This window comes from Nelusetta ayraudi, unplaced genomic scaffold, assembly GCF_046127955.1.
Source record: "Nelusetta ayraudi isolate G7.1 ecotype Tasmania unplaced genomic scaffold, CSIRO-AGI_Nayr_v1 ptg000011l, whole genome shotgun sequence".
Taxonomy (NCBI): Eukaryota; Metazoa; Chordata; class Actinopteri; order Tetraodontiformes; family Monacanthidae; genus Nelusetta; species Nelusetta ayraudi.
This window is the reverse complement of record NW_027466061.1, coordinates 22,876,246-22,903,072: the sequence shown is the minus strand read 5'-3', so window position 1 is coordinate 22,903,072 and position 26,827 is coordinate 22,876,246. Positions and strand designations below refer to the sequence as shown.

At 43.9% G+C, this 26,827-nt stretch overlaps 1 protein-coding gene across 3 annotated transcripts; it reads right to left on the bottom strand.

The window, feature by feature from the left end:
- Nucleotides 1–49: 49 nt before the first annotated feature.
- On the bottom strand, nucleotides 50–26,827 carry LOC142884144 (dual specificity testis-specific protein kinase 2-like). 3 transcript variants are annotated; one of them, XM_076019652.1, is made up of 14 exons: nucleotides 26,804–26,827; nucleotides 23,216–23,593; nucleotides 22,362–22,481; nucleotides 16,014–16,135; nucleotides 13,835–13,883; nucleotides 8,876–9,022; nucleotides 7,784–7,866; nucleotides 6,460–6,544; nucleotides 6,158–6,241; nucleotides 5,626–5,712; nucleotides 4,577–4,727; nucleotides 2,630–3,193; nucleotides 818–2,080; nucleotides 50–770 (listed from the first exon to the last, which is right to left on the bottom strand). In XM_076019652.1, the coding sequence occupies exons 2-13, from the start codon at nucleotides 23,336–23,338 to the stop codon at nucleotides 1,764–1,766; spliced, it is 1,932 nt and encodes a 643-aa protein (XP_075875767.1). In that variant the 5' UTR covers nucleotides 23,339–23,593; nucleotides 26,804–26,827; the 3' UTR covers nucleotides 50–770; nucleotides 818–1,763. The 3 variants fall into 3 exon arrangements, with proteins under 3 accessions (XP_075875767.1, XP_075875765.1, XP_075875766.1); XM_076019650.1 differs by lacking the exon at nucleotides 26,804–26,827 and adding an exon at nucleotides 26,110–26,628; XM_076019651.1 differs by lacking the exon at nucleotides 26,804–26,827 and adding an exon at nucleotides 24,517–24,662.

Genomic DNA, 26,827 nt, shown 5'->3' with positions numbered 1-26,827 from the left:
AGCATCTGTATTCACCCGGGGAGGTAATACAAGAATCTTTCCACAAACATACAAACGTAAGACAGTAAAACATTTTTTAATATAAATATCAACTCCTTTACGCTGCAAAAGGCTGCCGTGAACGTGACAATGGTTGCATAGGAAAGCAGTACTGAGAAGCTTGGAGGCCATCGCTGTGTTTCACCATGTGGGAAGTGAGTTCAGTTCCCGTCTCAGCATTCACACTGAGAACGGGAGGATGGAACTGGAGCGTCACAGTGAAGTGCCAGACACATTCGAGACATAGGGTCTACACAGTTGGTTTTCAGCAACAGGTTTTAAGCTGAAACAGGTCCCACCCTGTAGCATACTAGCAAATCTCAACAGTATCAACGGACAAAAGTTGGAACAACAACAACAACAAAAAGAGATTGAGTCCATTTGAAGCAAAAGTCAACAGCAGCCACAAGGGGGCGTCCAGACAGTTTTAGATATGATGTAGGTCTGACTTGACAGGAAACAGGATCTGCCAACATGGCGAGAGGTCCAGTCTACTTGGATTCAGATGGCAACAAATAATCACGAATGTTCACTTGACAGCCACATGTAAATTTAGAGTCTAAATTTCAGATTTGAATGGTTTTCAAGGCACAAGGATTGGGAGTGAACATGGGGCGATGCAGCTTTGTGGGATTGTACTTACATTATGATTAAACAACAACTCACGTTAATTTGGCGGCTAATTATGCAGCGTCAGAAAAAGGGGTAAATTATAAGCACGAATTCTGACACTGCAGTGTCAGGCCTAAGACGAGACAAAACCTCACCACGGTGTGACATGCAGTCTGCAGGCGGTAAAACGTACGACAATTTCCTTGTCGCAATTTTGAACCCAAATGCGTTTGACACCCAACTTTGAATTCAATGCGTAGCTCAAATCAATTATATTAAAGAAAAGTTCTGATACTGGAATTTAATTTTTTTTTTTCCCACTTTTAAGTTGTATGACGATAACCATACATTACCAACGTTACAAATACTGTTGTCTGCTGTCTGTTTGAAATAACAGGTCATTAAGTGGCAACCAAACCTGCTGCTCTGTTACACACAGACGGCAAAGCAAGAGAAAACACTGGGATGCTCAAACTGTTTAAACTAGCAAGGCAGAGTCTCTGTGAGGAGAGAGAAATATTGCTTTTACTTCTGGCTTTGGCATCACTGCCACATTTTATCAGACTGAACATCCCATCAGTTCAACTGTTATTTAGGCACTCTGTTAATTGTCTGTTCTCTTTATCTGAATGTCAGCAGGCTATTTTGCATTAGAAAAATACGGGAGACTTTGACCATTTATAAGAAACATTGATGTTTTAAAACAACGACAAGAGAAAGGACTAAAATATCATCACAACAATGTTGTACACGGACGACGCTAAGGACCATTAACGGACAGATGCCTAGAATACGAAAACCTTTCAAAGGAAAAAGAAATGTACATCCTCTTACAATATTAAATATCAACACAATTTTAAAAGTAGGAATCTCAAAGGTGAGTGTTCGTCGTGTTCATGTTTGTGTGCCTCATGCCCTGTCGCACCCTGGTGGTAATAACAATGTCTCCTGCAGGTGGAGCCACCTCTCCACTTGTGATACATTCTCTTCAAAAATAAAACGTCAAGTGCTTTTCTCCTCTTCTTTTCTTCCAATAAAGATTTTCCTCCCGTCCGTGCCATGTACCTACAACGCGCGTCTCCATCCTGTGTGAAATGACCTACACGTGTGTGTCACATGCTGCAAGTATCCGCCCCCTTGTGGCCGTCCTCCTCCTCGCCCTCCAGGATGCTGGAGCAGTCCATGGCCTCGGCCACGTCCCTGTCACTGCTGGGGACCATCGGAGACCAGCTCTCCCCAAACACATCGTCAGCATCATCATGGTGGCGGTGGTGGTTGCATTCAGTCCTGCCGTCCACCTCTCCGTCCTGCTCAGCTCCTCTGTGGCCGCAGAACGGCGGGATCTCATCCACCATGTACTTCTTCCCCCAGCTGCTCAGCGCTGCCCTCTGCTGGACGTCGTTTCCCACCTGGGCTCCAACACTGCTAGCTGTCATGGGAAAAAATATATACATATAATATGTATGTACATATATATATATATATATATATATATAAAGCCAAAATGTATCCATGTAAATACAAAACAATGTATACACATGTCAGGGAGAGTAAAACTTAAAAAAAAAGTTACCATTGGCCTTTACAAGTATACAAGTACATATATGTATAGAAGTAGTGAAACAGATAATTTATGCAAATGTTTCTTTTCCTGATGTGTGCATACATTCTATTGGCTGACTGTGTACTAACATAGAGATGTTATTCAATTCATAAAGCCTTGTTAAGTTATCTTATCTAAGTTACAACCATCTTGCCAAATGGTGTAAGTAACAGGAAATGCAATTGCAATTCTGGGTGGCGCCGGTTTACGTTTAAACTTTAATTTCTGAGTAGATAAATTTACATCATCACGCTTTAACTAAACTAAGGGATTTCATTTACAAATAGGGGAGTTTTGTGAAAGGCAGATTTGGTCTTGTTTCCTGAACTGCTGAAAACTTTAATAGGACACTCGTTTCTTTTTCCCAAAGCTCACCTGACAGCGCGGTGGAGTTCTGGGTGGAGGTCACAGAGCTGCTGTTGTTGTTGGAGCTGCCAGTGGCTGCCAGTGCACCAGCACCAGCACCAGCACCAGCACCAGCACCAGCAACATGGAAGGCCTCCGAGCGAGGCAGCTGGGGAGAAACGGGCAGGGAGTGACACTGTCTGCCTGGCAGCTGCTGCCAGTAGTAGGAGGCCTCCAGCGGGGGTCCGCAGCCCGTCCCCGGGCTGCTGAAGACGCTGCCGGGGGGCGAGCGCAGGTCAAAGACCAGCGAGAACACAGACTTGCTGGGGACGTCGTAAAACTTGACCTTGCCGCCGCACAGGTCCTGTCGGGCGCTGAACGGGTTGATCTTGCGCCCTTTGGGGCTGCGCTGCGTGCTGGGGGGGTTGTAGTAAGGGTCCTGCACGTTGACCCTGCTCCCTCTCTTGCAGGAGAAGATGTCCGACTGGCTGCGGCTGAGCCAGATGTTACGCCGCGGCCGAGGCGACTTTGGGGGGATCTTGTCATCCTGGAAGCCAAGCGGGTTGAGACGCTTGAAGCCTTGAGTCTTGTCAACTTGAGCAAAGGGAAACACATGTTTTGTTTAACATTAAAGAAGAAAAATGTGAGCTTCATAATGCATTTGGGGTATTTTGGAGGCAACTGATACACTTCAAAAGTTACGTGTGTAATATTTGGAGATTTTGAGGCAGAAACAGCAACATCAAATAGTTACATTTTAGATTTCAGCATCTCTCACTTAAGTTCCCTTAATGACTCCATTGGGAGGCATTAAGGGAACTTAATGACTGATTAGGCTGACCCTAAAAACCTAACTTGCTGTCAGGCCACCTGGATTGTCCACACCAGGCTGTCTCTCTATATATATGTATATATATATATATAAATATATATATATACATATATATGTACCAAATTACATTTATTTTACTGCGAGTATACACTAATGTACTTATGGGCAGCATATTACCAACATAAAACTCATAAATCAAGCCAAATATTACACACTTGAGTCTAGTGAATGTTATTTGATGGCAGATGGGGCAAGACGGCTCTTTTGATAGTGAAGGTTGCCGACTCCTGCGCAAGACTTTTAAAGCTAAGCCACACAGCAACCACAAGGTGGCACTACAGTCAAGCGCTGCAACAGTGTGGAGCCATGATGTGATAGTATCACGATTAGATTGCATCACTCCTATCATATCGTGAACTAAAAGCCCTTGAGTCAATATATCTACATCAAGTTCACAAGTTCACTTCTCTAAGGGAACCAGTTAGATGAAAAACACTCATTAGTTTATGAAAACACTCAAATCACTCTCAAAAAGCTTAGTTTAGAAAGACATTTGGTCTTTTATGATGCATACTGGATATATGTTTAAAATGTGGGATTTGGTTTGGACTTTCTGGACAACAGTGCTGGCTGTTGATAGTACATTTGTTACTGTTCAGATAATGATCAGATAATACTGTTGTTATTATTATCATTATCATTATTATCATTATTATCATTATCAGTATCATTATTAGTATTACTATCATCATCATCATCATCATTACAGATTGGATTTATTCAGCGCTTTTCTAGGCCCTTAAAGCGATTTACATTGAACCCGCTATTCATTCACACCACATTCACACTGGTGATGCTAAGCTACATGTGTAGCATGTGTAGCTTTGCTGAGGCAGACTAACGGAAACCTTCAACATTCCGTCACATTCACACAAGGCAGCGAGTGCATGTGGCATTGTTGTAACCGAGGGCACGGGAAGTGCCGAGTGTTGGGAGGGCAGAGTAAGTTTGCAAATTTGAATGAGGACCCGGACGGAACCGGGTGAACCAATTTGTTTTGTTCCCCTTTGTGAGAAATGCAGGCATGAAAGAAAATGAATGTTTAACAGGCAGTGAAGCTGAAAGGCACCGTCACGACATCACACCTTTGCTGTTCCCGTTGGCCGTGGTCTTCTTGTCGTTGTCCCCGCTGATGGACACGCCCTCGTGCTGCATCTCCTCCACCTTAAGGCGCACCAGGACCTCCTCCAGGTACTTCACAATGTCTGGGAAGGACGGGCGCAGCTTGGGGTCCATCTGGCCGGGACAAGAGGGAAGCACAAGGTTGAGTCAAGGGCACGTGAACTTTGTGGCAGAAACACACAGAAGTTGCACAACTCTCCCACGAGCATTTCAACTGTAATTGTGATGAGTGGATTATAAAAGGGAACATGGGTGAATTTTATAGGTTTTATGGCAGTGAGGAGGCGGCAAGAGTATTTTACACTCCTTACTGGCTACACACAGCAAGGAATTCCTTCTCAGAGGTTGGATGAATGCAAAAGCACTTCTCAATCACCTATAACAATTATTGCACGGACACAAAATGCCTGTATGTTGAGCCAGATGTATTATTATCATTATTATCATTATCATTATTACCCTCAATAGTCTGCCTGTCACTCAGTACAGGAACAAACTACATCCCGGCGAGGTTGCAGGAGAGACGAGGATAATAAGAACGAGACGCGGATGAAAAAGGATGAACCGAGCTAATAGAGGATCAATCAGCAGGGGGCTCCAGATTTCTGTACTGAGCTCAGCGTTTGACATTGCATTGGACAAACTGTAAAACCAAAGTCCAACAGTTACAAGGTAACCAACAAGTCTTCCTCCTTATCGTACAGTGACAACAAAGGGATGTTTGCATCGTGCACCGTGTGGCCGCGCAGCTTTTGAGGGAACAGATCTAAACAATCTGCACCCCCCCAACCCCCAACCTCCTGAAAAAGTGAGCACAGTGAGATTATCTAGATAATCAGATTAAATTTTTTTTTGTCTGCAGAACACAAGAGCTACTTAACAAATTAAAATTGACCAAGGAGAGATGAGCCACTTGGTGCGGTCCCGTCTCCAGAGACCTGCAGCGACAGGTTACTGGTTTCTCGGGGGTGGGGGGTCATAATGTTTCGGCTGAGGGGTGCAAGGGACTCACGTTGCAGCAGTTGAAAGCTAGCTGGAGGAAGTCCGACGGACAGTCTCCCACCATGTGCTGGAAGGTGTGGTAGTCGAGGCCGAAGTTCTGGTGGGCAGGGAGAGACGGACATGAGTGAGACTTAAAACAGGGCTGAATGAAGGAAGGACGAGGCACAGACAGGAGAGTTTGTCTGTGTCCGTCATGTGGAACCATGGCAGAGACCAAGTTGGCTTTGGATCTTGGATCCTGACTTTCTATGATGAATCAATGACTTTATGAGCTCTTCCTCTTCACATAACAGACACTACAACAGCGTTCAGAGGAGAATTTACTGAGCGTACGTATCATGGAATAAAGACAGTTACATAATTACACTAGATGGTTCTGGGGTCAGAGAACATCCACATTCATAAATAACCGTTCTGGCTCTTTTATCACAGTTGGCCTGGTTGCTGTATATCAGCAATCAAACTCATTTTTCAAGTGTAGCGGGTTTGAGGAGCGAAGGCAGTGGCTGCAGTGGCTGCAGTGGATGGAGGCGAGCAGTCACCTCTGTGCGGGGAAGGAAATCAGGATCAGCCTGGATCCTGGCGATGATCTCACACAGGATTATACCGTAGGAGAACACATCCGCCTGCGGACAGATGAACGGAAGCATTTGAGCCACTGCAACAGGCAGAATGTGGGTAAAATAATCTCTGCACCGATCCTTTGAAGTAGAAAATGTATTTATTCTGAATTAACCTGTGCATTTCAACAATAACAAGACAACAGGTTCAAGCTTAATTGACACAAGTCTTGTTGAGGCAACAGCTTCAAGCTCTCACAGAAGGTCGACGCCAGCGGTGTTACCTTCTCATTGTAGACCTCGTCTCTCAGCACCTCGGGAGCCATCCAGTAAGGCGAGCCCACCACCGAGAGCTTCTCGCGCTCAGCGCTGCACAGGACAGGACAGGACACACACCCAGTATTTAATAATCGGCTGAAAGCAGCTCTGACAGGGCCTGATTAGTTGAGGTGAAGACATCATTTTGGCGCCAGAAAGGTTTTAGTAGCCTCAGAATATTGACCACCAAAGAGTCAAAGAGCACAATGAATAACCACCTTCTAGCAAACAATTAATTCCTCTATTTCTATTATTTATTTTGGTCTGCTATATGTTGCGCACGCTTTTCATATGTGGCTGCAGGCCCCTTTATTTATTTTAGAACAGCGCAATTCATTTTTAAAATGTGCCAACAACAACAACAACAACAACAACAACACACACACACACACACACACACACACACACACACACACACACACACACACACACACACACACACACACACACACACACACACACACACACACACACACACACACACACTGTACAGTGGGAGAGACGTCCCACAGCTGACTGTGCTGGCAGTGCTGACCATAGGTCCTGACGTGCAGCCAAGCAGCCAGCAAACATTTCCATGCCGATCTAGCTCAGTGAACCCAAACACGAATGTTAGCGTTAATGTAATCTTTGTTATATGGAATCAATGTATTGTAAATATACTGTGGGCGCGCCTTTGTTGAAGTTCAGAGGGTATGGCAACATTCCATTCATTATCAGCCACGTCTTTATTATCAATTATTAACTCCCAGAATCATGCATAGGGGTACGTGTGCACCACGCACAATGCACTGCTACACAGGCGTTGGGCATCCTGAACTGACTGCATGATCCTATTATCAAAACCCATGAGCTAAGAATGTGAACTTTACATCCTGTTGCTGATATCCGCACTTGAAAGATATGTTAATAACACACACACACACACACACACACACACACACACACACACACACACACACACACACACACACACACACACACACACACACACACACACACACGTCATGCTCACTGTTAACTGGCCTTGAGTCACACAATTAAAGTTTACCTCCCACCTAAAAAAAAGGCTTTTCACAAATTGAATTTGGCCACCAGAGGGCAGTTACATTAATCACGTTTGGAAATGTGAGGCTTCTATCACACTGCTGGATCGCCAGGTTGTTACTGGACTAGGACACACATCACACATTAAGCTGCTGATTGCAGATCAGAGAGAGGAGCGCCACCAGCTTTAAACTGGGTTTTCTGTGTTAAACACAGTAGGTCTGATGAGCAAACGCGACTTACGCATTGGTAGGGATCTTTTCTGCCAGGCCAAAGTCTGCCACCACTGCTGAGTATCCATTGTCATCACATTTGATGAGGCAGTTCTGTGACAGGGGGGAGAAAGGACTTAAATTCTCAGTTATCACGCGTAGCAGAGGAAGCTGTGACTTTAAACCCACAAGAAACTGAAAAAAGCTCCATTTCCTGGCAGACCTTCAGCCTCTGCTGCTAGTGTACTACTCACCCTGTTTAACAGCAAACTTTCAGGGCTGAATAGACTAACAGCAGACCAAAATCACATTTTTGTACAGCAGCAGTTGCATAATTACGAAGCAGAGAAATGCGTGTGCTGCTGACAAAATGTGTACGATATTCCTACGCAAGAAAGCTGAAAGTTTCCACTGACTTGGCATTGACAATTGAGCATTCTGTGAATCCCGGCTGTTTATTTGCCATTCAAAGATGCAAATCAAGTCAAATTGGAAAATGCCACTGGAGCATGAATCCAGAGTTTCTGAGAATTTTTAGGCAAACTGTCCCTTTAATTTCTCTGGTTGGATTCTTGGACAGGTAAACAGCCACAGGTGCAGACAGCCGGTGAATTAAAGTTTACATTCTCTTGCTGACTGTGACTCTGTGGATTACACAGAGGAAGGGACACAAGTGTGACTTGGAATAAAAAATTAAAAAAAAGTTTATTAAGTGTCAAAAGTCTGAGTTTTCTAAGTATATTTTACATAGTATATATAGTTTATAGAAAAGCATCAATACAAAACACCAAGTTTAGTTTTGTATTTCAGCTCCCCAGGTGATTAAAATAGACTTCAGTAAATATAACGCCAAATAGACAAAGAATGTTTCATATTACTATATTCATGCATCAACACTGTAACATTTAACATGTTTTGTTGTGAGAGTATAGATCATGCAGATTTGTTGTTTTTTTTGTCAGTTGATTGCACAAGATTTCATCATTGTACATTCTAAACAAAAATAAAGCATTCATTCATTCATTCATTCATTCATAAAAGCATTTGAACAATAACAAGCAACACTGTTGCTGTGCACTGTGGCTTCTCCTTGCAGCAAATCCAAGAGGAGTTTGTAGTTCACCTTGGAGGTGAGGTCCCGATGGAAGATGCCTTTGGAGTGCAGGTAGGCCACCCCGCTGGCGATCTCGCAGGACAGCTTCACTCTCGTGGGCCAACTCAGGTGTTTGTTGCTCTCCAGAAGCTGCTCCAGGTTCCCACCATTGATGTACTGGACCAAGAGGAAGAGAAAATGTTAGATACTAGTCAAAGCGCATCTAAACTCCCTCAGGAAATTAATTAATGGGCATAATTGATTGTTTTGTGTTGTCTTTTTTTGGAGGGATGGGGAATGGATGGTGGACGGATGATAGAAATTTAACCAACAAACTGACAAAACAAAATCCTGAAAATACACACATTTGTCTTGTATAGAAGATAAACTTAAAAAAAAAAAAATTCACAAAGAATAGTTTTGGATTAATGGACAGGTCCCATAAGCAATACATTGATGCAACATGGCCAGACAGCACAGAGAGAACACCTCTCCTAGTTGACTCTGTGTGGTGCAATGTTTGGGTTCCAGACGGCTCGTCCAACAGTTTGGGGTTGCGGTGGGAGTTGGCAGGACGGCTATCTTATTTCGCTGGCTGACTGAACTGCTTCCTTCATACATGCACAAACTGGAGCACCAGAGTCGGAGCAGCGGGCAGCCGGGGGGGAGACAGGAGGGGGTTAAGGGGGTCTTTCGCTGCGTCAACTTTGATCCAACAGGACTTGTCTTGACCTTGCTGCCTGACATGCAAACACGCAGACGCACTAATCCCGTGTCACACATCACGAACGACGGCGCTTCATGAGACGGCGGAGCTGCGCTGGGGATCAGGGGATGGTCTGCTTTAGCTGCCATTATTGGAAAGACTAGGGAGGGGGGAATCAGGACAGAACAAGGGCTGCTGGGAAGGCATCATTACCTCAGTGAGTCAGAGCTACTAGCATTTAATGGCGTTAAAGCTGACTGCTAACAAGCATCATGCTAACCTGTGTGTTATCTGATGTCACACACACACACACACACACACACACACACACACACACACACACACACACACACACACACACACACAAGCTATGATGCCCCTATGCAGATCCACACAGTGGACTGCTGGATACATGCTGGAAGAAAGGAGGTCCACTCATTGTGTAAATGAGCTTGTGCTTGTGAGTATGAACACATGCTATTATAGGTTTCTTGTGTTTAACTTAACTTGTTTAACTTAAGAAATATAAATAAATAAATAAATAAATCTGAATTTCCTATAACTGCTCATGTGGATGGATCCTTTTCATTGCAACACATTCACCCTTTAACAAACCAAATGTCTGTCTCGTATGACGACAACGATCCAAACAAAACAAAAAAACATCAACAACTTTCAAAATTACCTCACCTGAAAGAAAGGGTCATTATTCTGCAAAGCATTGCATGACTTTGCATGACAGAGGTTCACTTCCCAAGTCACACTATCTGGATCTGATCAGATCTCGTCTCCAATCCATCTTCTGTGACGCCTCCACAACAATAAGCGCTTTAACTCTATCTTATGTTCAAAGTCCAAGGCATCGCAAAGAGAATGAATTTTCCAGTTTGCATTTTATTTTTTGTATTCCTGACCCCTGAGAAGCTGCTGCCAGAAATAAAGTGAGACAAATGCAGTTTCAACCAACCCTTGAGGTGGTAGGTTTCAGTTATATGCTTAAACTACAGTGGTAGAAATCTACCTTTTTGTGCTAAGAATCAGTTTTAAGTCTCCAAGTGCTGTTTATTTCAGTGCACACATTCTATTCCATCCAGTTCAGAACCGCATGTTTCAGCAGGACGAGGTCCCTTAAAACACCCAAAGTATAAAAACTACAAGACTTTTCCAAAGTTTGTCTCATTAACAACAAAATTAATTCCATTTGTTTGTGTGGCCCTGGTGCAGCCAAACCTTTAGAAAAGGATTAAAGTATTTATATTAGTGGCGGTTCAACATCTGCTGTCTGCCTGAGACGAGACGGGAGAAACTCCTCTGGAGACGGACGGAGCCCAGACTAATCCAGCTTCCTTCCTCTATGATCGCATTTAAGATCACCACAGACACCACTATATTCTCTCTTGCTGATTATCCTTCCCATTCTGGGTGATCTGAAAATGTGGCTTCGGAGAAGGGTGCACCTGCTTTGCTCGTTAGGAATAATTGAAATAACATTCTTTTCAGCTCTCCTCCACAGGTACGATGTTTTCCGTGGAATTTGCACGATCCAATTTTGGCTCTTTTCTAACATGCGGCACAACAGTTCCTTGAACATGTACGGTTTGTCCCACTACATGTGCCGCACGGTGATTGTGCTTCCTGTTCGAGTCAGAACGAACTAAAGAACATAAGGCTGATTGTGACTGTCTGCGTTTCAGGTTAAAAACCCATGAAGGGCTCACACAAAGGAAACACTGTTCCCGGAACCGCAGTATAATCCTGCCGTGGGTCATGACTAACCGAGAGGGCCAGCTTATGATTGCAGAAGAGTTTCCGATAAGGTGCATAAAAAAATTAGATTCTGCAGAGACAGAGCCGGGGAATTTTTGCAAACAGCCCATTCATTCTGCATTTCAAGCTCAAAGGGATCTTTGAATCCGGTGTAATGAACCCGTTTCAACAGCACCCCAGCACCTTGTGACATTCAAAAAAAGTTGCAGTTGTCAAAGCAGAACACCCTCTTTAAGCCCATGTGGTTTCCATAAAGCCAGCAATCAGAGGTTCTGAATGTTGACTGCCAGAGAAAGTGATGTAGAGATATGGTAGAGAAAAGGCTAAGAAAAAAAAGGTGACCCTCCGCGTCGGTCCCACGAGCAAGAAACTGAGCAATGAAAAAATACATTTGGACAGAGGGATATTTAGGCAGACATGTGTCTATTATTGTCTAATATCTGTTTTCAGCATCATATCCAATCTGTGGTTAGCTCATCTTCTGGAACACAAGAGAATGTGCTTGCAAAAAATGTGTGTGTTGTCAAGCGTCGGGTTACTCGTACTCGAGTGCAACAGTCAATACGTCTGTAACAGTTGAGGACTGAAGAGACCTTTGGGATGAGGCGAAACGTCGTCAAGATGGCAAGAACAGGTCCAGTCAACCCTTCTGCAATAGTCAATACGCTTTGGAAATCTAGAATTTATGCACGTTTGCAGCATCACCTTGCATCAACCAAACAAAACTGCAGCTATGCATGAGAATGTCAAGAAGAAGGAAAGGATAAAGATGCGTAAATGTGAATGCCCGTTTCATTATAGTGAGTTCTTCTTTCCGTTTTCTGTTCTCAGTTTTGGAATTATTTAAATCCATTTCTGTTGCAGTCTGCTTCACCAAACACCTTTCTTCAGATGATGTTGTTTGTGATCCTGCATGTGTCTGGCATGGTGGTGGTGGTGGGGGAGGGGGGGAGGGGGGGGGGGGTAGGTGATTCCTGGAGTCGCGCGGGGCCACAGAGTAACTTAATTCTTTGCTTCCTGTGTGTTGGGCCTCATGGTGGAGCTCAGGTAACAAAACAGCGCCAGTCTGTTAGCAGGGTCCTGACATAACACCAGTGTTTACCCTGCAGCACTGCAAGACCCACCACATGTGTTTTCATATAGCTGTCAGGCATGTTTCTTTCTGTGTGTGTGTGTGTGTGTGTGTGTGTGTGTGTGTGTGTGTGGGGTATGTGGTACAAATGTAATACTTTGAGATGAGCGGTGTGCGTTGCTCAAATGCTCGAGGCTGGTGTGTTTGTCTTTGTGAAGACAACAACAGGAACATTCACTGTGCAGTCAAACAAACAGTCTAATCACGTCCATGTGTGTGTCTGTGTGAGCCCTCCAATAGCGTATTCTTTGTTTGAATGGGGAAGAATTGCGTGTTGTGTCCCTATTTGAATGCACTGTATTTTGTTTTTCCCACTGAATGCATTTCGTCCAGAGGGCTTGGTGGTCGCGCAGCAAAAAGCTGCTGACTTATTTTTGTTTTCGTTAAATGTACATGTGTATGTGCATTACGAATGCATGTACTCCTATAGAGCATACTGATGCATACCAACACACCATTATGCTGTTTACACTGCTAAGCAAAAGAAAATCACACATGATGTGTTTTTCTTACTTAAAATAACTTATAAAACTAATATACAAAAAAAAATAACATACGCCTATGCTCAATGCATCATATTCTGGTGAGATCACTGCATGCACAAACTGTGTTAAGTACTTCAAAATAAAGCACACTATTGATATTATTAGTAGTCCAAACAATTTAGTTTGGACTGTAGGATTCTTCACATCCTCAACCATGGCCAGTGTTGGCAGAATGTGGCTGTGTTCCATAGCAACATTAGCCATTAGCATCACATTCCATGAAGGTCCCTTTATATATATATATTTATATGTGTATCAAGTGCCTGTTTATTTTCACCCTCTGTAATACTAGTCGTCACTGTTTTGAATTATGAGAACTCAACACGACCTTTGGTAACCTTTCCCTTTGGAACTTTGTAGCATGTGAACCGCTAATTAAGCATTTTCCCTGACTAGCAAATGTCGGAGAAACACACGCTTCCACAAGCTTCAATATGGGGCCGTTACTGCGACTTGAACCTTTTTAACCTTTAGTCCTGCGTATGCCACTCACGAACACACAACCCTGGAGGGAAGAGAGAGAAGATGCACTCGTCTTGTGCTCTTGAAAGTCAAAGCCTGCTGTGTGGTGTGTGCGTGTGTGTGTGTGTGTGTGTGTGTGTGTGTGTGTGTGTGTGTGTGTGTGTGTGTGTGTGTGTGTGACACCATGTTCACCTGGAGGACTCAGAAGACGCATGTACAAGCATTTCAGACACTTAGTGTCAAATAGACAAACACACAATCCTGGCACACAGACACAGTAGTCCCAAGGTCAGGGTGTAAGGTAGGTGTGTGTGTGTGTGTGTGTGTGTGTGTGTGTGTGTGTGTGTGTGTGTGTGTGTGTGTGTGTGTGTTCCTACCTCCGTCAGAGCATGAAGCTGACCCTCGTGGACACACACGCCCTTGAACCTGTTCAGTGCACAGAGTGAAGCAGAATTAAGTTTTCATATGTTCATGTTCTCACACCAATATGGGCATCATTTTGCTTGTTATTGAGTGAATCCAGACTAATGTTTGACGGTACTGAGGTTGACACAAGATGTTCAACCAATTGCAATTGATTTAAATCTCCCCACTGTGGGTCTTCTTCTTCTTCTTCAAATGTAAATTACTAGTTGTTGTTGTTGTTTCTTAAGATAAAAGCAGGTCAGCCAAACTTTTCAGTATTATAATATGAATCTCCAACACTGATTGTCCACGGACAAAATAGCCACATTTCACATTTATTTGTCAAAAAAACCCTAATTTTACTTTTTATTAAAATGGCTCGAGTCCTAATTCTAAAACGGCATTGGGTTTAGAAACACTCTACCAAGGCACCCACTGAACTGCAGTGTGTGAGCAAAGAGACACATGAAGAGACTGGGCTCACAGGCAGTGCTTGAAGGCCTCATAATTCTAAGGGCATTGAAAAAGGTCAACTTTGTGGGTCCATGTCGGATTGTAGCGAACAATGACCCCTTCAGTGTGAGCTTGTTAACGCAGACACACTCGCGCAGTCCACCAGGCGTGTTCAACAAAGATGGCATTGTGGGGGGAAAAAAACACTGTGTATGTGTGTGCAAGCACAAGCATGCAGACTCCTATGGATTTATGTGCATGTTAATTAAACACATTTAAACACATGCGTGCACACAAATCACAGACCCTTCCAAGCTCATACCAGGATGAGGATTACAAAGAAAGTGTTTGTAACCTTGCATTTGCATTACTATCTAAGTTTATCACAGAATGCACTCAATGCCATTTGCTGAAGGTGATGAGGTGAAAAAAAGTCAGTAAATTATGAACGTGGAGGTTTCGAAGTTGTCCAGGTCACTGTGGACTGAGGATGTTTTCAAGAACTGAAGGTCTTCCGGCAAAAAGGGTGAAACCTCTTCAAGCCACAGAGAAAAAAAAAGTCTCTGCAGTCAAAGACACATTATTACATTATTAATTTAAACATAAACGACTGCGCCTCATTGGATATTTTCTCTTTCTGGAACCCGCCTTCTCCGTAAACCATGGAGATGGTTAAGATGTGGTAAAAATGTCCCAGTAGATCAGCAGCAGGTTGTGAAAGAGTCCACAAAGCTCCATGTTCCAGTCAAAGTCACTTACATCCACTTCCTTACTCATTTTGACTCTTGCTTTCAACGTCAGCGAGTCTACCAGGTGATCGACTGACGAGTTACTTGTGGTAACGCCCAGCTGAACCGGTGTATCCTACAAAGTGGCCTGGGAGTGTACTGCTGTATGCCCCACTGGCTCGGGGTTCAACATATTATCTTCCTCCTGGGATTAGACATGCTGTGGCTGTACTGCCAATCGGCCATCACTCTCACCTCAGAGCCAAAGCAGGTGAGCAGAAAGCAACGTATCACTAAAACAAAGCCAAGCGCTGAACATCACATGTACGTACACTTTCATGCTTAATAGCCAAAAGAGAAGAAAGGAAAAAGTGTTTCTCCTTGCTTTCTAGCCTGAAGGCTGCTGCTGCTGCTGCTGCTGCTGCTGCTGCTGCTGCTGCTGCTGCTGCTCCTCCTCTAACAGGAGCTGGCAGCTTAGAAAATCTATTGTTAATAGGCTCTGTGTTTGACACAGTTTCATATCCGCCAGGGAAACGGGTCAAAGCCACAGACCCCTCAGCATAGATAGTGAGAGAAACAGATGGGTAATAATAGAGTACTAGTAAATATATCGTCAAAAGGTTAAAAGTGGTCCACATTGAAGGAAATGATGTGCATGTGCTGAAATAATGAGAATTAAGTCTCTTAGAAACAACAACAACTTTTCTTTTAGCAGTGAATAAGCCCATTGGGAAGCATTATTATCTTTGCAGAGATGCTTATGATGTATGCATCACTCACAGGGCTTTTGAATCAGCAACATTGCTATCGTTACAAATAATGAATATGTTAATACATATATGAAAGAGTATTTTAGTATTTACAGCAAACGAGCAAGTTCTCCTGCTCACACATGCTCAAGTGTCCCTGTGAACAGCTGAAGGCACCACCCATTACACAGAAGGCACTGGGGCTTCTTCCACTCACAGACCTCAGTATGCAGGGATGGTGGAGTCGGTTCATGAGCTGCACTTCTCTCAGCATGTTGGCTCGATTGCTGCTCAGCTTGTTCATCTTCAGAGCCATCACTTGGTCTGAAGCCCGGTGGTGGACCTGAAAAAACAGTCAAAAGATGTTGCCGTTCAACTCAACAGTAAGTATAGACAAAAATAAACAGCATGTGTTATGACGGCCGCAACCACCAGACGAGTAAAATTCTTTTTTATTTATAAACTGAATGAGAAGTGAAATGAGGTCAGACTGACCGACTGAAACAGAGCAGACATTGCAGAGGTGGAAAATCAATTTTGCAATATTGTTGTGCATTGCGATTTGATTGTTCCATCCGACTGTGTGAAAGCAGAGGCATCACCATCCATCTCGCCACGGTCGGCTGGAGCCAATCCCAGCATGCACACACACACACATATATGTGTGTGTATACATATACTGTATACATAGACACACAATTATCCAGCATTAGCGTTTTAGCATTAGCATTACATAGCCAGGTTTAAAATAAAACATATTAATAAAAGCATGACTGGCAGTCACTAACTACTGCCACTACTGCAACAACACCTATGATGGTGACTTGAACAACAAGCAGCGGCACATGCTACAATTTCTTTCAAAAAATGTCCTCATGTTGTGGGAACAAAAGCCCAACAAATGTAGTTCAGTGCATCCCCAGTTGCACGATCACTTTGTTTTCAAAAGAAATATAAAAGCAACTTTTAAATCTACTATTGTATCGAAGCCAACAGGAAACCCGCCTGCAAATACGGAACAAAGACGCTGCTCACTTCTATCTACCTGCTCATGCTGAGCCATATCCTGTCAGCAGAGACGTGTTTAGACCACGGTGCAGCTGGCTTGAATCCAGCGGTTTGCAAAAGCTCAGCTCAGAGTAACATCCTTCAGCGACTACTGCCCATTCAAACATGAGCAAGACCAGAGCAAGTGGCTGGGAGGAAAGTACAGGAAGTCCTTTGGAAGCATCTTCCACAAAAGAGAAACAGATGGCTTTGATCGCACGCATGCTGCCCCTCGCAACTCTTTGGCTGAATCAAACGTATCTAGGTGTGATACTCTTTATGGACACTTCCCGTATGATGAGCTAATATATATATATTCCTTTATTTCCATATCACAGTTACATCACTCCTCTACTGAAGAGGCCTGGTTCAGACCCTAATGATTTCAATAACCTCCGTCCCATCTCTCACCTCCCGTTCATCGCCAAAATTCTAGAAAAAACCACTGCCTCCCAACTTCACTCCCAGCTCACCAAGAACTCTCTCTACGAACCGTTGCAGTCAGGTTTACGTCCACGCCATAGCACGGAAACAGCCTTCATAAAGATCACAAACGACCTCCTTATGGCAGCTGACTCTGGTTTCGTCTCCATCCTCATCCTCCTCGGTCTGAGTGCAGCCTTTGATACGGTCTCTCACCCCATCCTCCTCAATTGACCCTCCCCCACAGGCATCACTCAGACCCCCCTTCTTTGGTTCCACTCGTACCTCACTGACCACACCCATTTCATCCAACTGAAATGGTTCACCTCGCAGCCATCCCCTGTTACTGTTAAGTCCGGTGTACCCCAGGGCTCCGTCCTGGGGCCCCTCCTGTTTATCATTCAGCTTCTCCCACTCGGCAACATCTTCCGTAAACTTGGCATCCATTTTCATTGCTACGCGGATGACACCCAGCTCTACCTGTCCAGTAAACCCGACGCCGCCCTTCCACCATCCTCCCTACCCAACTGCCTCTCTGAAATCAAATCCTGGTCCACCGATAACTTCCTCAAACTCAACAGTGATAAAACAGTACTCCTCCTCGTCGGTACCAAATCCGCCCTCTCCAAAACTCAAGTTTCTCTCTCACCATCGACAGCTCCATGGAATCCCCCTCCCAGCCTTGTCACGTCCCGCATTGACTACTGTAACTCACTCCTCTTTGGTGCCCCTCTCAAATCCCTCCATAAATTACAATTGGTCCAGAACTCTGCAGCATGCATCATCACCAGAACCCCCTCCTCTCAACATATCACCCCTGTTCTACAACAGCTTCACTGGCTCCCGGTCAAATTCAGAATACAGTTCAAACTCCTGCTATATACGTTCATGGCCATCCATAACCTAGCCCCTCCCCCCACCACCACCTGTCTGACCTCCTCCGTATTGCCACTCCCTCTCGCTGCCTTAGGTCCTCCTCTTCCCTCCACCTCTCGGTTCCACCCCACCATCTTAGCACCATGGGGGGGCAGAGCGGCTCTGCCCCCCCGACTCTGGAACTCACTCCCACCAGACATCCGCAACAGCGACTCTCTACCTATTTTCAAATCCAGACTCAAAACTCATCTGTTCAAGATAGCCCACTCGCTTTAACTGCCTGGTTTCTCGGGTTATTTAATTATTTTATTTTTCTGTATCATTAATTATGTGTGCTTTTTTTTTCTTTATCATTAATTGTATCTGCTTTTATGTGTTTTTTTTCTCTGTTGTTTTATTGCCTCTGTTTGTACAGTGTCCTTGAGAGTTTTGAAAGGCACTTTTAAATAAAATGTACTATTATTATTATTATTATTATAAAAAAAAGGGAAGACAGAGAAAAAAATTAAATAAATTAAAAATAAATAAAAATAAACAAAATTCACCATGTTCAATGCCTAACATACAGACTTGTTCGCCAGTGACTCCACAGTTTGGAAATAAATCTTACAGAACTGCGTACAGGGTTCACCAGAACATCAATCAAATTAATATAATAGTAATAATAATATAAATGATAACAGAAATTAAAGGGATAGTTCTGACCTTAAGCAGAAAATGGGAGTCACATATTGTAGGCCAAGAAGAAGAAGAAGAAGAAGAAGAAGAAGAAGAAGAAGAAGAAGCATTAAAGATGCAAAATGCAGCAATGCTGTCTGGTTCTCATACTTACAAAAAAAAAAAAAGAAATGTCAGTCTCTGTTTGAACTTTTTACTGTTACAGTTGCGCAAATATTGTTTGAACTATGCTTTTTCTGTTTGTGGAATGCTGTTCAACAGCTCATGCATGGAAGGTATGAATGCAAGTTCTAAAACATTTCAAAACTGCAATGTTTTGTTAGTCTGTTCAATAAAAGCTTTGTCCAGTCATATATTTTGTCATTTCACTTGACTTGAAAGGCGTCTCTATCTTGTGAAGCCAACGTGGCGCATCGTCTCGTGAGCCGAGTGTCTCGCCACAGCCCTACTGACAGGAGATGTCAGTGCGCACCTCTCTCTGCGGCCCCTCTCGGAGAACAGCGCGGCAGAAACGGCTGTGATGGAGTTCAAAGGGAAGAGGGCCAGTTCCTCTCCACAGGACGGCAGCAGCGACAGATGGCCTCCTCCCCCACGACCAGCCATCTTCCCCCCACCCCCATTCCTCGCTCTCCATCCTTCCTCCCTCCCCCCATCCTGCAGCCCAGCCCCGATCCCCGATCCCCCTTCTTTCTGCTCCTGTCTGTGGCCTCCAGTAAAGCGCAGCCCCTAATCCTCGTCTCTGCCCAGTAATCAAACCCAGCCGCTTCTGTGAATCTCTTGACCACCTTTTTCTGTAACTCGGACCTGACTGCCACTTCATCAAGGGCAACGTTTGGGACAAACTGAATCAGCCATCACCACTGCTTGCCCACCATCACTTTAACCAGTGTTTCTCAACTGGTGGGTCGCGACCCACTTTCGCAGAGCTGTTTTTGATTGGGTCGCGGCTTCATGGGCAGTTTCCCCTTTTTAAAAAAAAACAGAATATATTTGTGGAATAATTTTGAGTCGCGAATTCGTGATGAGGAAAAAAATGTGGGTCCTGAGACTCCACCAGTTGAGAAACACTGACTGAAGCTTTTCCACCCTGCCACCCTGAAGCTCACTGGTTCCTCCCCCTCCTCCTCCCTCTCTTTTTCCTCCACCTCCTCCTCCTCTAAGCTTCGCCCTCCATCACCATTAGCCCACCTTCTTTTTGTTCCTGTCCGTATCTCCTCAACCAAAAGCCTTTCATCATTCTGCTCAATTTACTCGCCCTCCCACTGCTTACCTATGCATTCCTTCCACCCACAGATAAAAAGTATGAAAAGACATTTCCATTACTCAGGAGAGAAGCAGGGTACATGAGAAAGTGGCCTTTACCTGAAGGCACACTATGTCTCAGGCTCTGATGTGCCAACTGTTGACTAAGTTGAGGGGGAAATGCATTTTATAACATTTATTGTCTGAAAGTCTTTCAAATGTAGTACAGTGTCAACCGATGGACTTTGGTGAAAACTGACTCATGCGGTCAAAGAATCCAAAACTCCTCAAGTTTTAAAGTGCCATAGTCCCAAGATATTGAATGGTACCTTTTTCAGCCTTTCAGCAAAAACAAAAAAAAAAAAACAGTATTTTTAAAATGATCTCGTCCACATTAAACTGTATTTGCAGGCTTTCAGGTGATTTCAGATCGACAACAAAACCAAGAAGTGGTGACTTAGAATAGATTACAGTTATCAATCGATGAGCCATGAGCCAACAGTTCCTTTGAGTTACTTTAGAATATAAAAAACTGCTGCATTATATGAAGAAAATCATCATGTCATCCTCAGAGTGGAAGAGCAGACGTACTTTTAACTTGACATCTAGGTAGAATGGCTAAAAGTAATAACTCTTTATTCACCATTTCAGTTAAGTCATTTATTTGCTCTTATTTAGAAGGTCACATAGGCCACACAGCCTCACACAAAATTAAAAATGAGCAATGAAGCAAAAAGAGTTTTCTGAAAATCTTAAACCTGAATTCTCCAAAATTCTGTTTTTACTGACACAAAAATCTGTTTAAAAAAAAAAAAAAAAAAAAAAACATGTATGCGTGTACACAAGGAGCCATGGTTACATCATTATATCTTTTAAAAATAAAGTACTTATTCGCGCCAATAGGCTGAGGTATGTTAATACAAGGCTTCCTCGCACTGATTGGACAAAAATCAATGAATGTTCGCTCAACAATAAATGTAGCGAGTATGAATCGGTCTAATCTAAGAGACCGGTAACAAATTCATGATCCTTCCATTGACCTCAATGGTGCCTTCACTGAGCCACTGACCTACATGTCACACACACACACAATACAGCTGCAGCCTGCACACACAGCTTCAAATAGTGTCATCATCAATTATGTGCACAACTTAATAGACACAACATGAGCTTGGCTACGTTTGAGTACCATTCTGTCTGACGATAAAGTCTTCCATCAACTGGGTTAAATTAATTGCAGCGTTTGACATCAAGAATGTCAATTAATAGTTATAAAAACATGAACGCCATAATTACAGAGCGCCCCTCTGTGTTTTTCAAGTCCGCAGCAGACAGACTCACCAGGTAATGGCTAGTGAACACACCGTGTTCAAACGAAAACACCGTGAATGGCACCGAACACGACCTCAGGCACCAACACAAACCAGCTGGACGACCAACAGGCGATACAGTAACCAGGTGATAAACGACGCCGCCAACAGGGGCTTGGACTGCAGGCACAATAAAGGCACAGTGGGAATGAAGTGGGAATAAAGTAGAAGGGAGGTCAGGCGTCAGTCAGTTCCTACTTTCAGAGGCCCGAGGAGGGTTTACAGCCGGGTCAGCCGCGCTCATGGCTAGCAAGAGCGCCGCGCTCAAATCACCGCATCGACCGAAGGAGGAAAAGTTTCTCGCTGCAGTGAACGACTGCAGCGTCTACAGGCATGAGCTCACATGACGTTGCCAGACACACAGTTGTCATAAATGTCGCTAATGCCATTGGCCAAAATGAAGCTGCACAAGTCGATTAGAGTCACTTTGTTTTTTTCCAGCCAATATGCAACTGGATTGAATTGTATTGTATATTTCTCCTTGGTCAAAAATGAGGTGCTCAACATTCATTGAAATGTATGGAGGAATACATACATACACCGTACAAAGTATATATTGAAGCACTAATATAAGGTTTAAAGTTTAAAGCAAAGCTTCTAGTCACAAAAGTCAGATGTTCTTCAATTCTTCCAGTGCCAAGAAGGAAGGAAAGCAATCAAATGAACAGGCAGTGCAGTCCAACCTGACTGAGGCTGCCTGGGAAACAGTTGTGAGCGACAATCCCACAAGATCAGCCTCAACGAAATGAGTGAATCATTTTGGCAAAACCAGATGGAATGGAAAATGATTTAAACGTACTCAGTTGTATCACATTAGCATTCCATTCACGTGTCGTCATGAACAACTGTCCTGTTTTCCTTTTTTTCTGTTTCTTTTTTTAAATCAAAATCTAATTCTGTGTCTACCAACCAAACATTGTGGTGTCTACCAACCTTGAAGACATCGGAAAAGAATCCCGAGCCGATCCACTCGCAGGTAAAGTCATCGAGGCGCGTGAGGCAGGAGAAGGCACTGATCAGGGCTCTGTAGGACGACGGCCACACCCTCCCCACCTGGAGAAAACAACATGAGCAGGACACAATGGGGGTGTTGAGCGGACAAAAAGGTAACGACTCAAACCTCGTGTCAGGTTCAGCAAAGACCGCGTAGCGCCATGAAACAATTATTAATATGTTTGAAAGTACAATGAAATCAGTTGTTTTTCATCACAATGGCACTGGTTTATGATTCGCTGTCCCGTGACACACTAGTGGTACCGTGAGATCATGTGAGGGGTGCGGTGAAAAATAGTCCAATTTCACTTAATTGGTCTATAAAAAAAAGCCATTACATTGTGGAGTGACTGTGCTTTAAATGAATGTCAGCCTCTTTTCCTCCCAGGATACCAGCATTGTGCGCATCTAAACAGGCCCAGGTTTCACACTCAGTGAGGATAAATAGATTGAGAAACTATACTGCCATCATTGTTAGGCTAAAAAGTGTCATTTTATAATATTTTTGGTTGGTGGTGTGCCATGGGATTTTCTTTTGAAAGGTGGACTAACACAGTTGCAGACCAGAGGTGGGCCATTAAAAAGCTCAAAGGGCCACATAAGGCCCCCGGCCATAGTTTGCCCACGACTGTGATTAAACCCCAAATAGTGAGCATGCAAATGGACTTTTGATTTTGAAGACAGAATAATGGATTTGTCCCACTGGAGACCACATACCCAGTGGCAACGCAGCGTGACTGCTCTATGCTGTAATGCACACGCCCCGGACGAGGGAGACGCATGTCGCCACTGACCTGTGAAGGGGCGCTCAGGCCCATCTCGCCCAGTCCAAACCCTGCAGTACCGTCTCGGTCCTCGTTAGCGCGCTCTGGCCGCATGGGAAAGCTGGCGATGGAGTTGCGTTTGTTGCGCTCCATGGTGTGAACGACGGTGAGGTTGATGCGGGCCTCTTCCTGGAGCGCACCCACATGACAAGATGACTAGACTGTCTTGGACGCTTTCACGGCTCCAGTTTGTGTCCATGAGAGAGACCCGTCGCCCGTGCAGACTCTAGTGTGGAGCTGTTCTTGAGGCATCACCCCTGTTGGTTTCACCGTCCAGCTCTTTCCAGAGAAACGGACAGCATCAACAGCCTCTCACGTCCGACGGCCACACATTGAGTCCACGTAGACCTGAAAAGTTAAGGAGAGAAAATACATCCGAGTCATTTCTGTCATTCTTAATCATTCTTCATAGTTAGCTGGCAGAGACAAAACAGCAACTCTCCATTGAAAAACTTGGCTATCTGATGACAGCTACAGCTGTGAACTGCCTTTGGATGGACGGGACAAGCCAGTTATTGCTCAACGGGCCCCAATGTAATGGCTGTAATGGGGCCCGATTGTCTAATTATGGGAGATTAGCCAAAGAATAGCTTAGGTCCTGAACCTTTCTGCCATTCCAAAACAAAATCAGCAGGGTACAAAGGCTGACAGGAAAAGAAGTCTGTGTATAAAAGGTCATGTAAACAATGTGGCTTTCTTTCCTAGTGTTCAAAAATCACACAGTGGATCTACAAAGATAAAACTACCATCCACCCAATTTATTTTATTGAGGGTACAGATTATATTTTCTTGTAGAAATCTTAATAATAATGAAAGACCTTCATAAAAAGTTTCAATTTAAATTGTTGTAAAGATTAATGATCCTTTGTTTGATTAACCCAAAATAACAACAAATACAGTATAAAAGAAGTTTTCACTTTTTCTCTCTAAACTCTAGCAGACTCCTTGATAAAATGTTACTGGACAAAGGCATACACATTAGCTATAAATACAACAATCAACTCGGTAAAAAGTAAAAGCTCACATGATCGCTTTTAATATTAAAAAGTCTGCTGTTGTCTCCTTAAATAGTTGCCCCTGCTTGCAATGGCTGCAGTGACTTAGACAGAACGTGGATGTCAATTTAAATGGTTTGTACCAACTGACCTACAGCATAATACGCTCAAGAAGGACTGAAAATGCCGCTTGAAGGCCAAGACGTCTCAAAAGAAAACTCTGCCTCGGCCTGATCTGCTAGCATTACATCACACACACACAGGCTGTAGACCTACTTAACAACTTGACATCATTCTGTGTCTCAGCCACGTCCTTAAAAGGCTTCTGGTCCTCCACATTTTCTCTTCACAATGACACCGGGTCTTTTTTTCTTTTTTTTTTTTGCACGGTTCAAAGGTGCCTGGCCCTTTTTCTTTCATGGTCACGTTTCACTCGTCTCTGTTCAGCAGCACAAGCAGAGACATTTCAAACACAGTTGTTCTATCTACCTTGGTAGGCAATGTACAGTAGATACAAATTCACCTTTGACCTTTGGCAAAGCAGTGAGCAACATCAGGAGAGAGCTCTTCCACACACCCACACCGGTGGTCAAATGGACTATAAACACAGGCTTCCTACACTCACTAGAATCTTAGTCACGCAGATGATGCAAATGAGTGGGGGCAACAGCCCCGACCAACACAGAGGAGAGGAATTTACGCCCACTCGCGCTGTGCGTGATTTTACGTTAATTCCATCGACAAAGAAACAGGAAGAACCAGCTACATCAACCCTGAGCTCTTACCTCGGAGCAGTACACATTACAACCCTGAAGGAAATGTGCAAGTCCAAAAAGCTCCCGATGAAGAAGATTAGAAGGCAAGCCAACCATAGTTCAGGGCTATATTTGTTTCCCCAACTACTCCCCGTTGGCTACAAATCAAAGGAGCGGGGCATTTAAAACACCACAGCAAAAGGCAGAAGGCTATGCATAGAAAAGGGAGGGTTTTCTTCTTCTTCTTTTTTTGTGGCCGTCAGCTTCTGCGAAACAGATGGGACAGGCAGCAAGGCTCGTGTGTTACAGCTAGTTGGGATACCTGAGCACTCTTGCATTGCAGTGCCCAGATGGATTAGGGAAACTAACGCAACATGACAGCCATAAATCAAAACCAAAGTGATGTCATAATTATAGAGTGCAGCAAGGCTTAAGAGTGTCTCTGACGGACGCAGAGCACTAAGTGGGTGTGTGGGAATGTGTGGGAGACAATTATTTGTTTAAATAAATAAATAAATAAATAAATAAAAGAGCGTATAATGGCTCTGAGTGCATACTTGTGTTGCAAAGTGATTTACACAAAATACAACTGATGTTATTATTTTGCTAGTAGGGTTGGTTTTGAAATATGTCGTCTGTGTAATTTTGCTAAACCCAGCCCCGCGAGGCACACACAGACGTTCAGAGAATTTGACAATAAAAGAGGGGGTCTAGAATTTGAGCAAGGTCGTATATCAACAAAAGCTGAATGCATCCACAATCAAATGCGCTAAACTGCCCCCGATACACGAGGCGCTGCATACCTGCCATTCTTAAACGGTTTACACTTTAAAGTAAGTCCATAGTGCAGTGGGGGGCGGGGTGGTGGGGATCATTATCTGATAACATGCACAGCTAATGAGTCAGTGTTGTTGTAAAAAAAAATAATAATAATAATAATAATAACAGCCTCTAACAGGTCATCAGAAAGAGCAGAGAGGTATTAATGAAAAAGATCAACAGCGGGTGAATAGTTCAGTTTACGCTTCATTATTAGATGTTGAGTAGAAAACCATGTGAAAGTAAACCAAAGCAAAACTCAGCACTTAGCTTTGAGTGGAGTTAACTGACGTACCTGATTTCATTTTAGACGGTTTTTCTCTTTTTTTTTTGCCGGAATCTTTTATCATGGAAAGTTGGAACCCGACGAACAAAAACAGGAGACGCGGAACCAGCTCAGAGTGAAGTTGGCAGCGCAGCGAGCGGAGCTCCGAGCCCACCGCAGCAACAGCAGCAGCAGCAACAGCAGCAGCAGCAGCACCACCACCACAGCACCGCTAGCTGGCTAGTTTGTCAACAAAACTCCTGGCGCCCAGCACGGAGGCCGACACTTGCACACACACAAAAAGGAGGAGAAGAAGTTTTTTCGTTGACGAAAATATCGCAGTCCAAAAGCTCCTCTCTGAACATTCCGGTTCCTTTCGTTATTGAATTCCACAAAAGAGCAGCGGACGGTGTTTCTTGTACCGCCCGGATAATATTTCAGACGATTGTTGGCGTTTGACAGCTCCGCTCTTTCTCTCCCGAGTGACTCAACTGGCCCCGCCCACCTTTGTTTGTTTGACATGTACGGCAGCCAATGACAAGTCAGCTCTCTCGCGACATATCAAATCGTTGAAAGAACGGTTTGTGCACTTTTTTGTTTAGTTGACTTCTGGAGGAAGCGACGATTTCTTTTTTTCTTTTCTTTTTTTTTCTTTTTTTTTTCGTTTAAATTAAAAGTTGCGCTTGATCAGCAGCAGTAGCAGCAGCATATTATTGGGACTTACTGAATAAAAAACAAAAACAAAAAA

Excerpts from the sequence above, each read along its gene's own strand:
- LOC142884144 (XM_076019652.1), bottom strand. The coding sequence starts at position 23,338 with ATGGAGCGCAACAAACGCAACTCCATCGCCAGCTTTCCCATGCGGCCA. Across the intron at positions 22,482-23,215 it reads GCCTGAGCGCCCCTTCACAG|GTGGGGAGGGTGTGGCCGTC; the intron begins GTCAGTGGCGAC and ends TGTTTTCTCCAG. Across the intron at positions 4,728-5,625 it reads TAGCTTTCAACTGCTGCAAC|ATGGACCCCAAGCTGCGCCC; the intron begins GTGAGTCCCTTG and ends TGTCCCGGCCAG.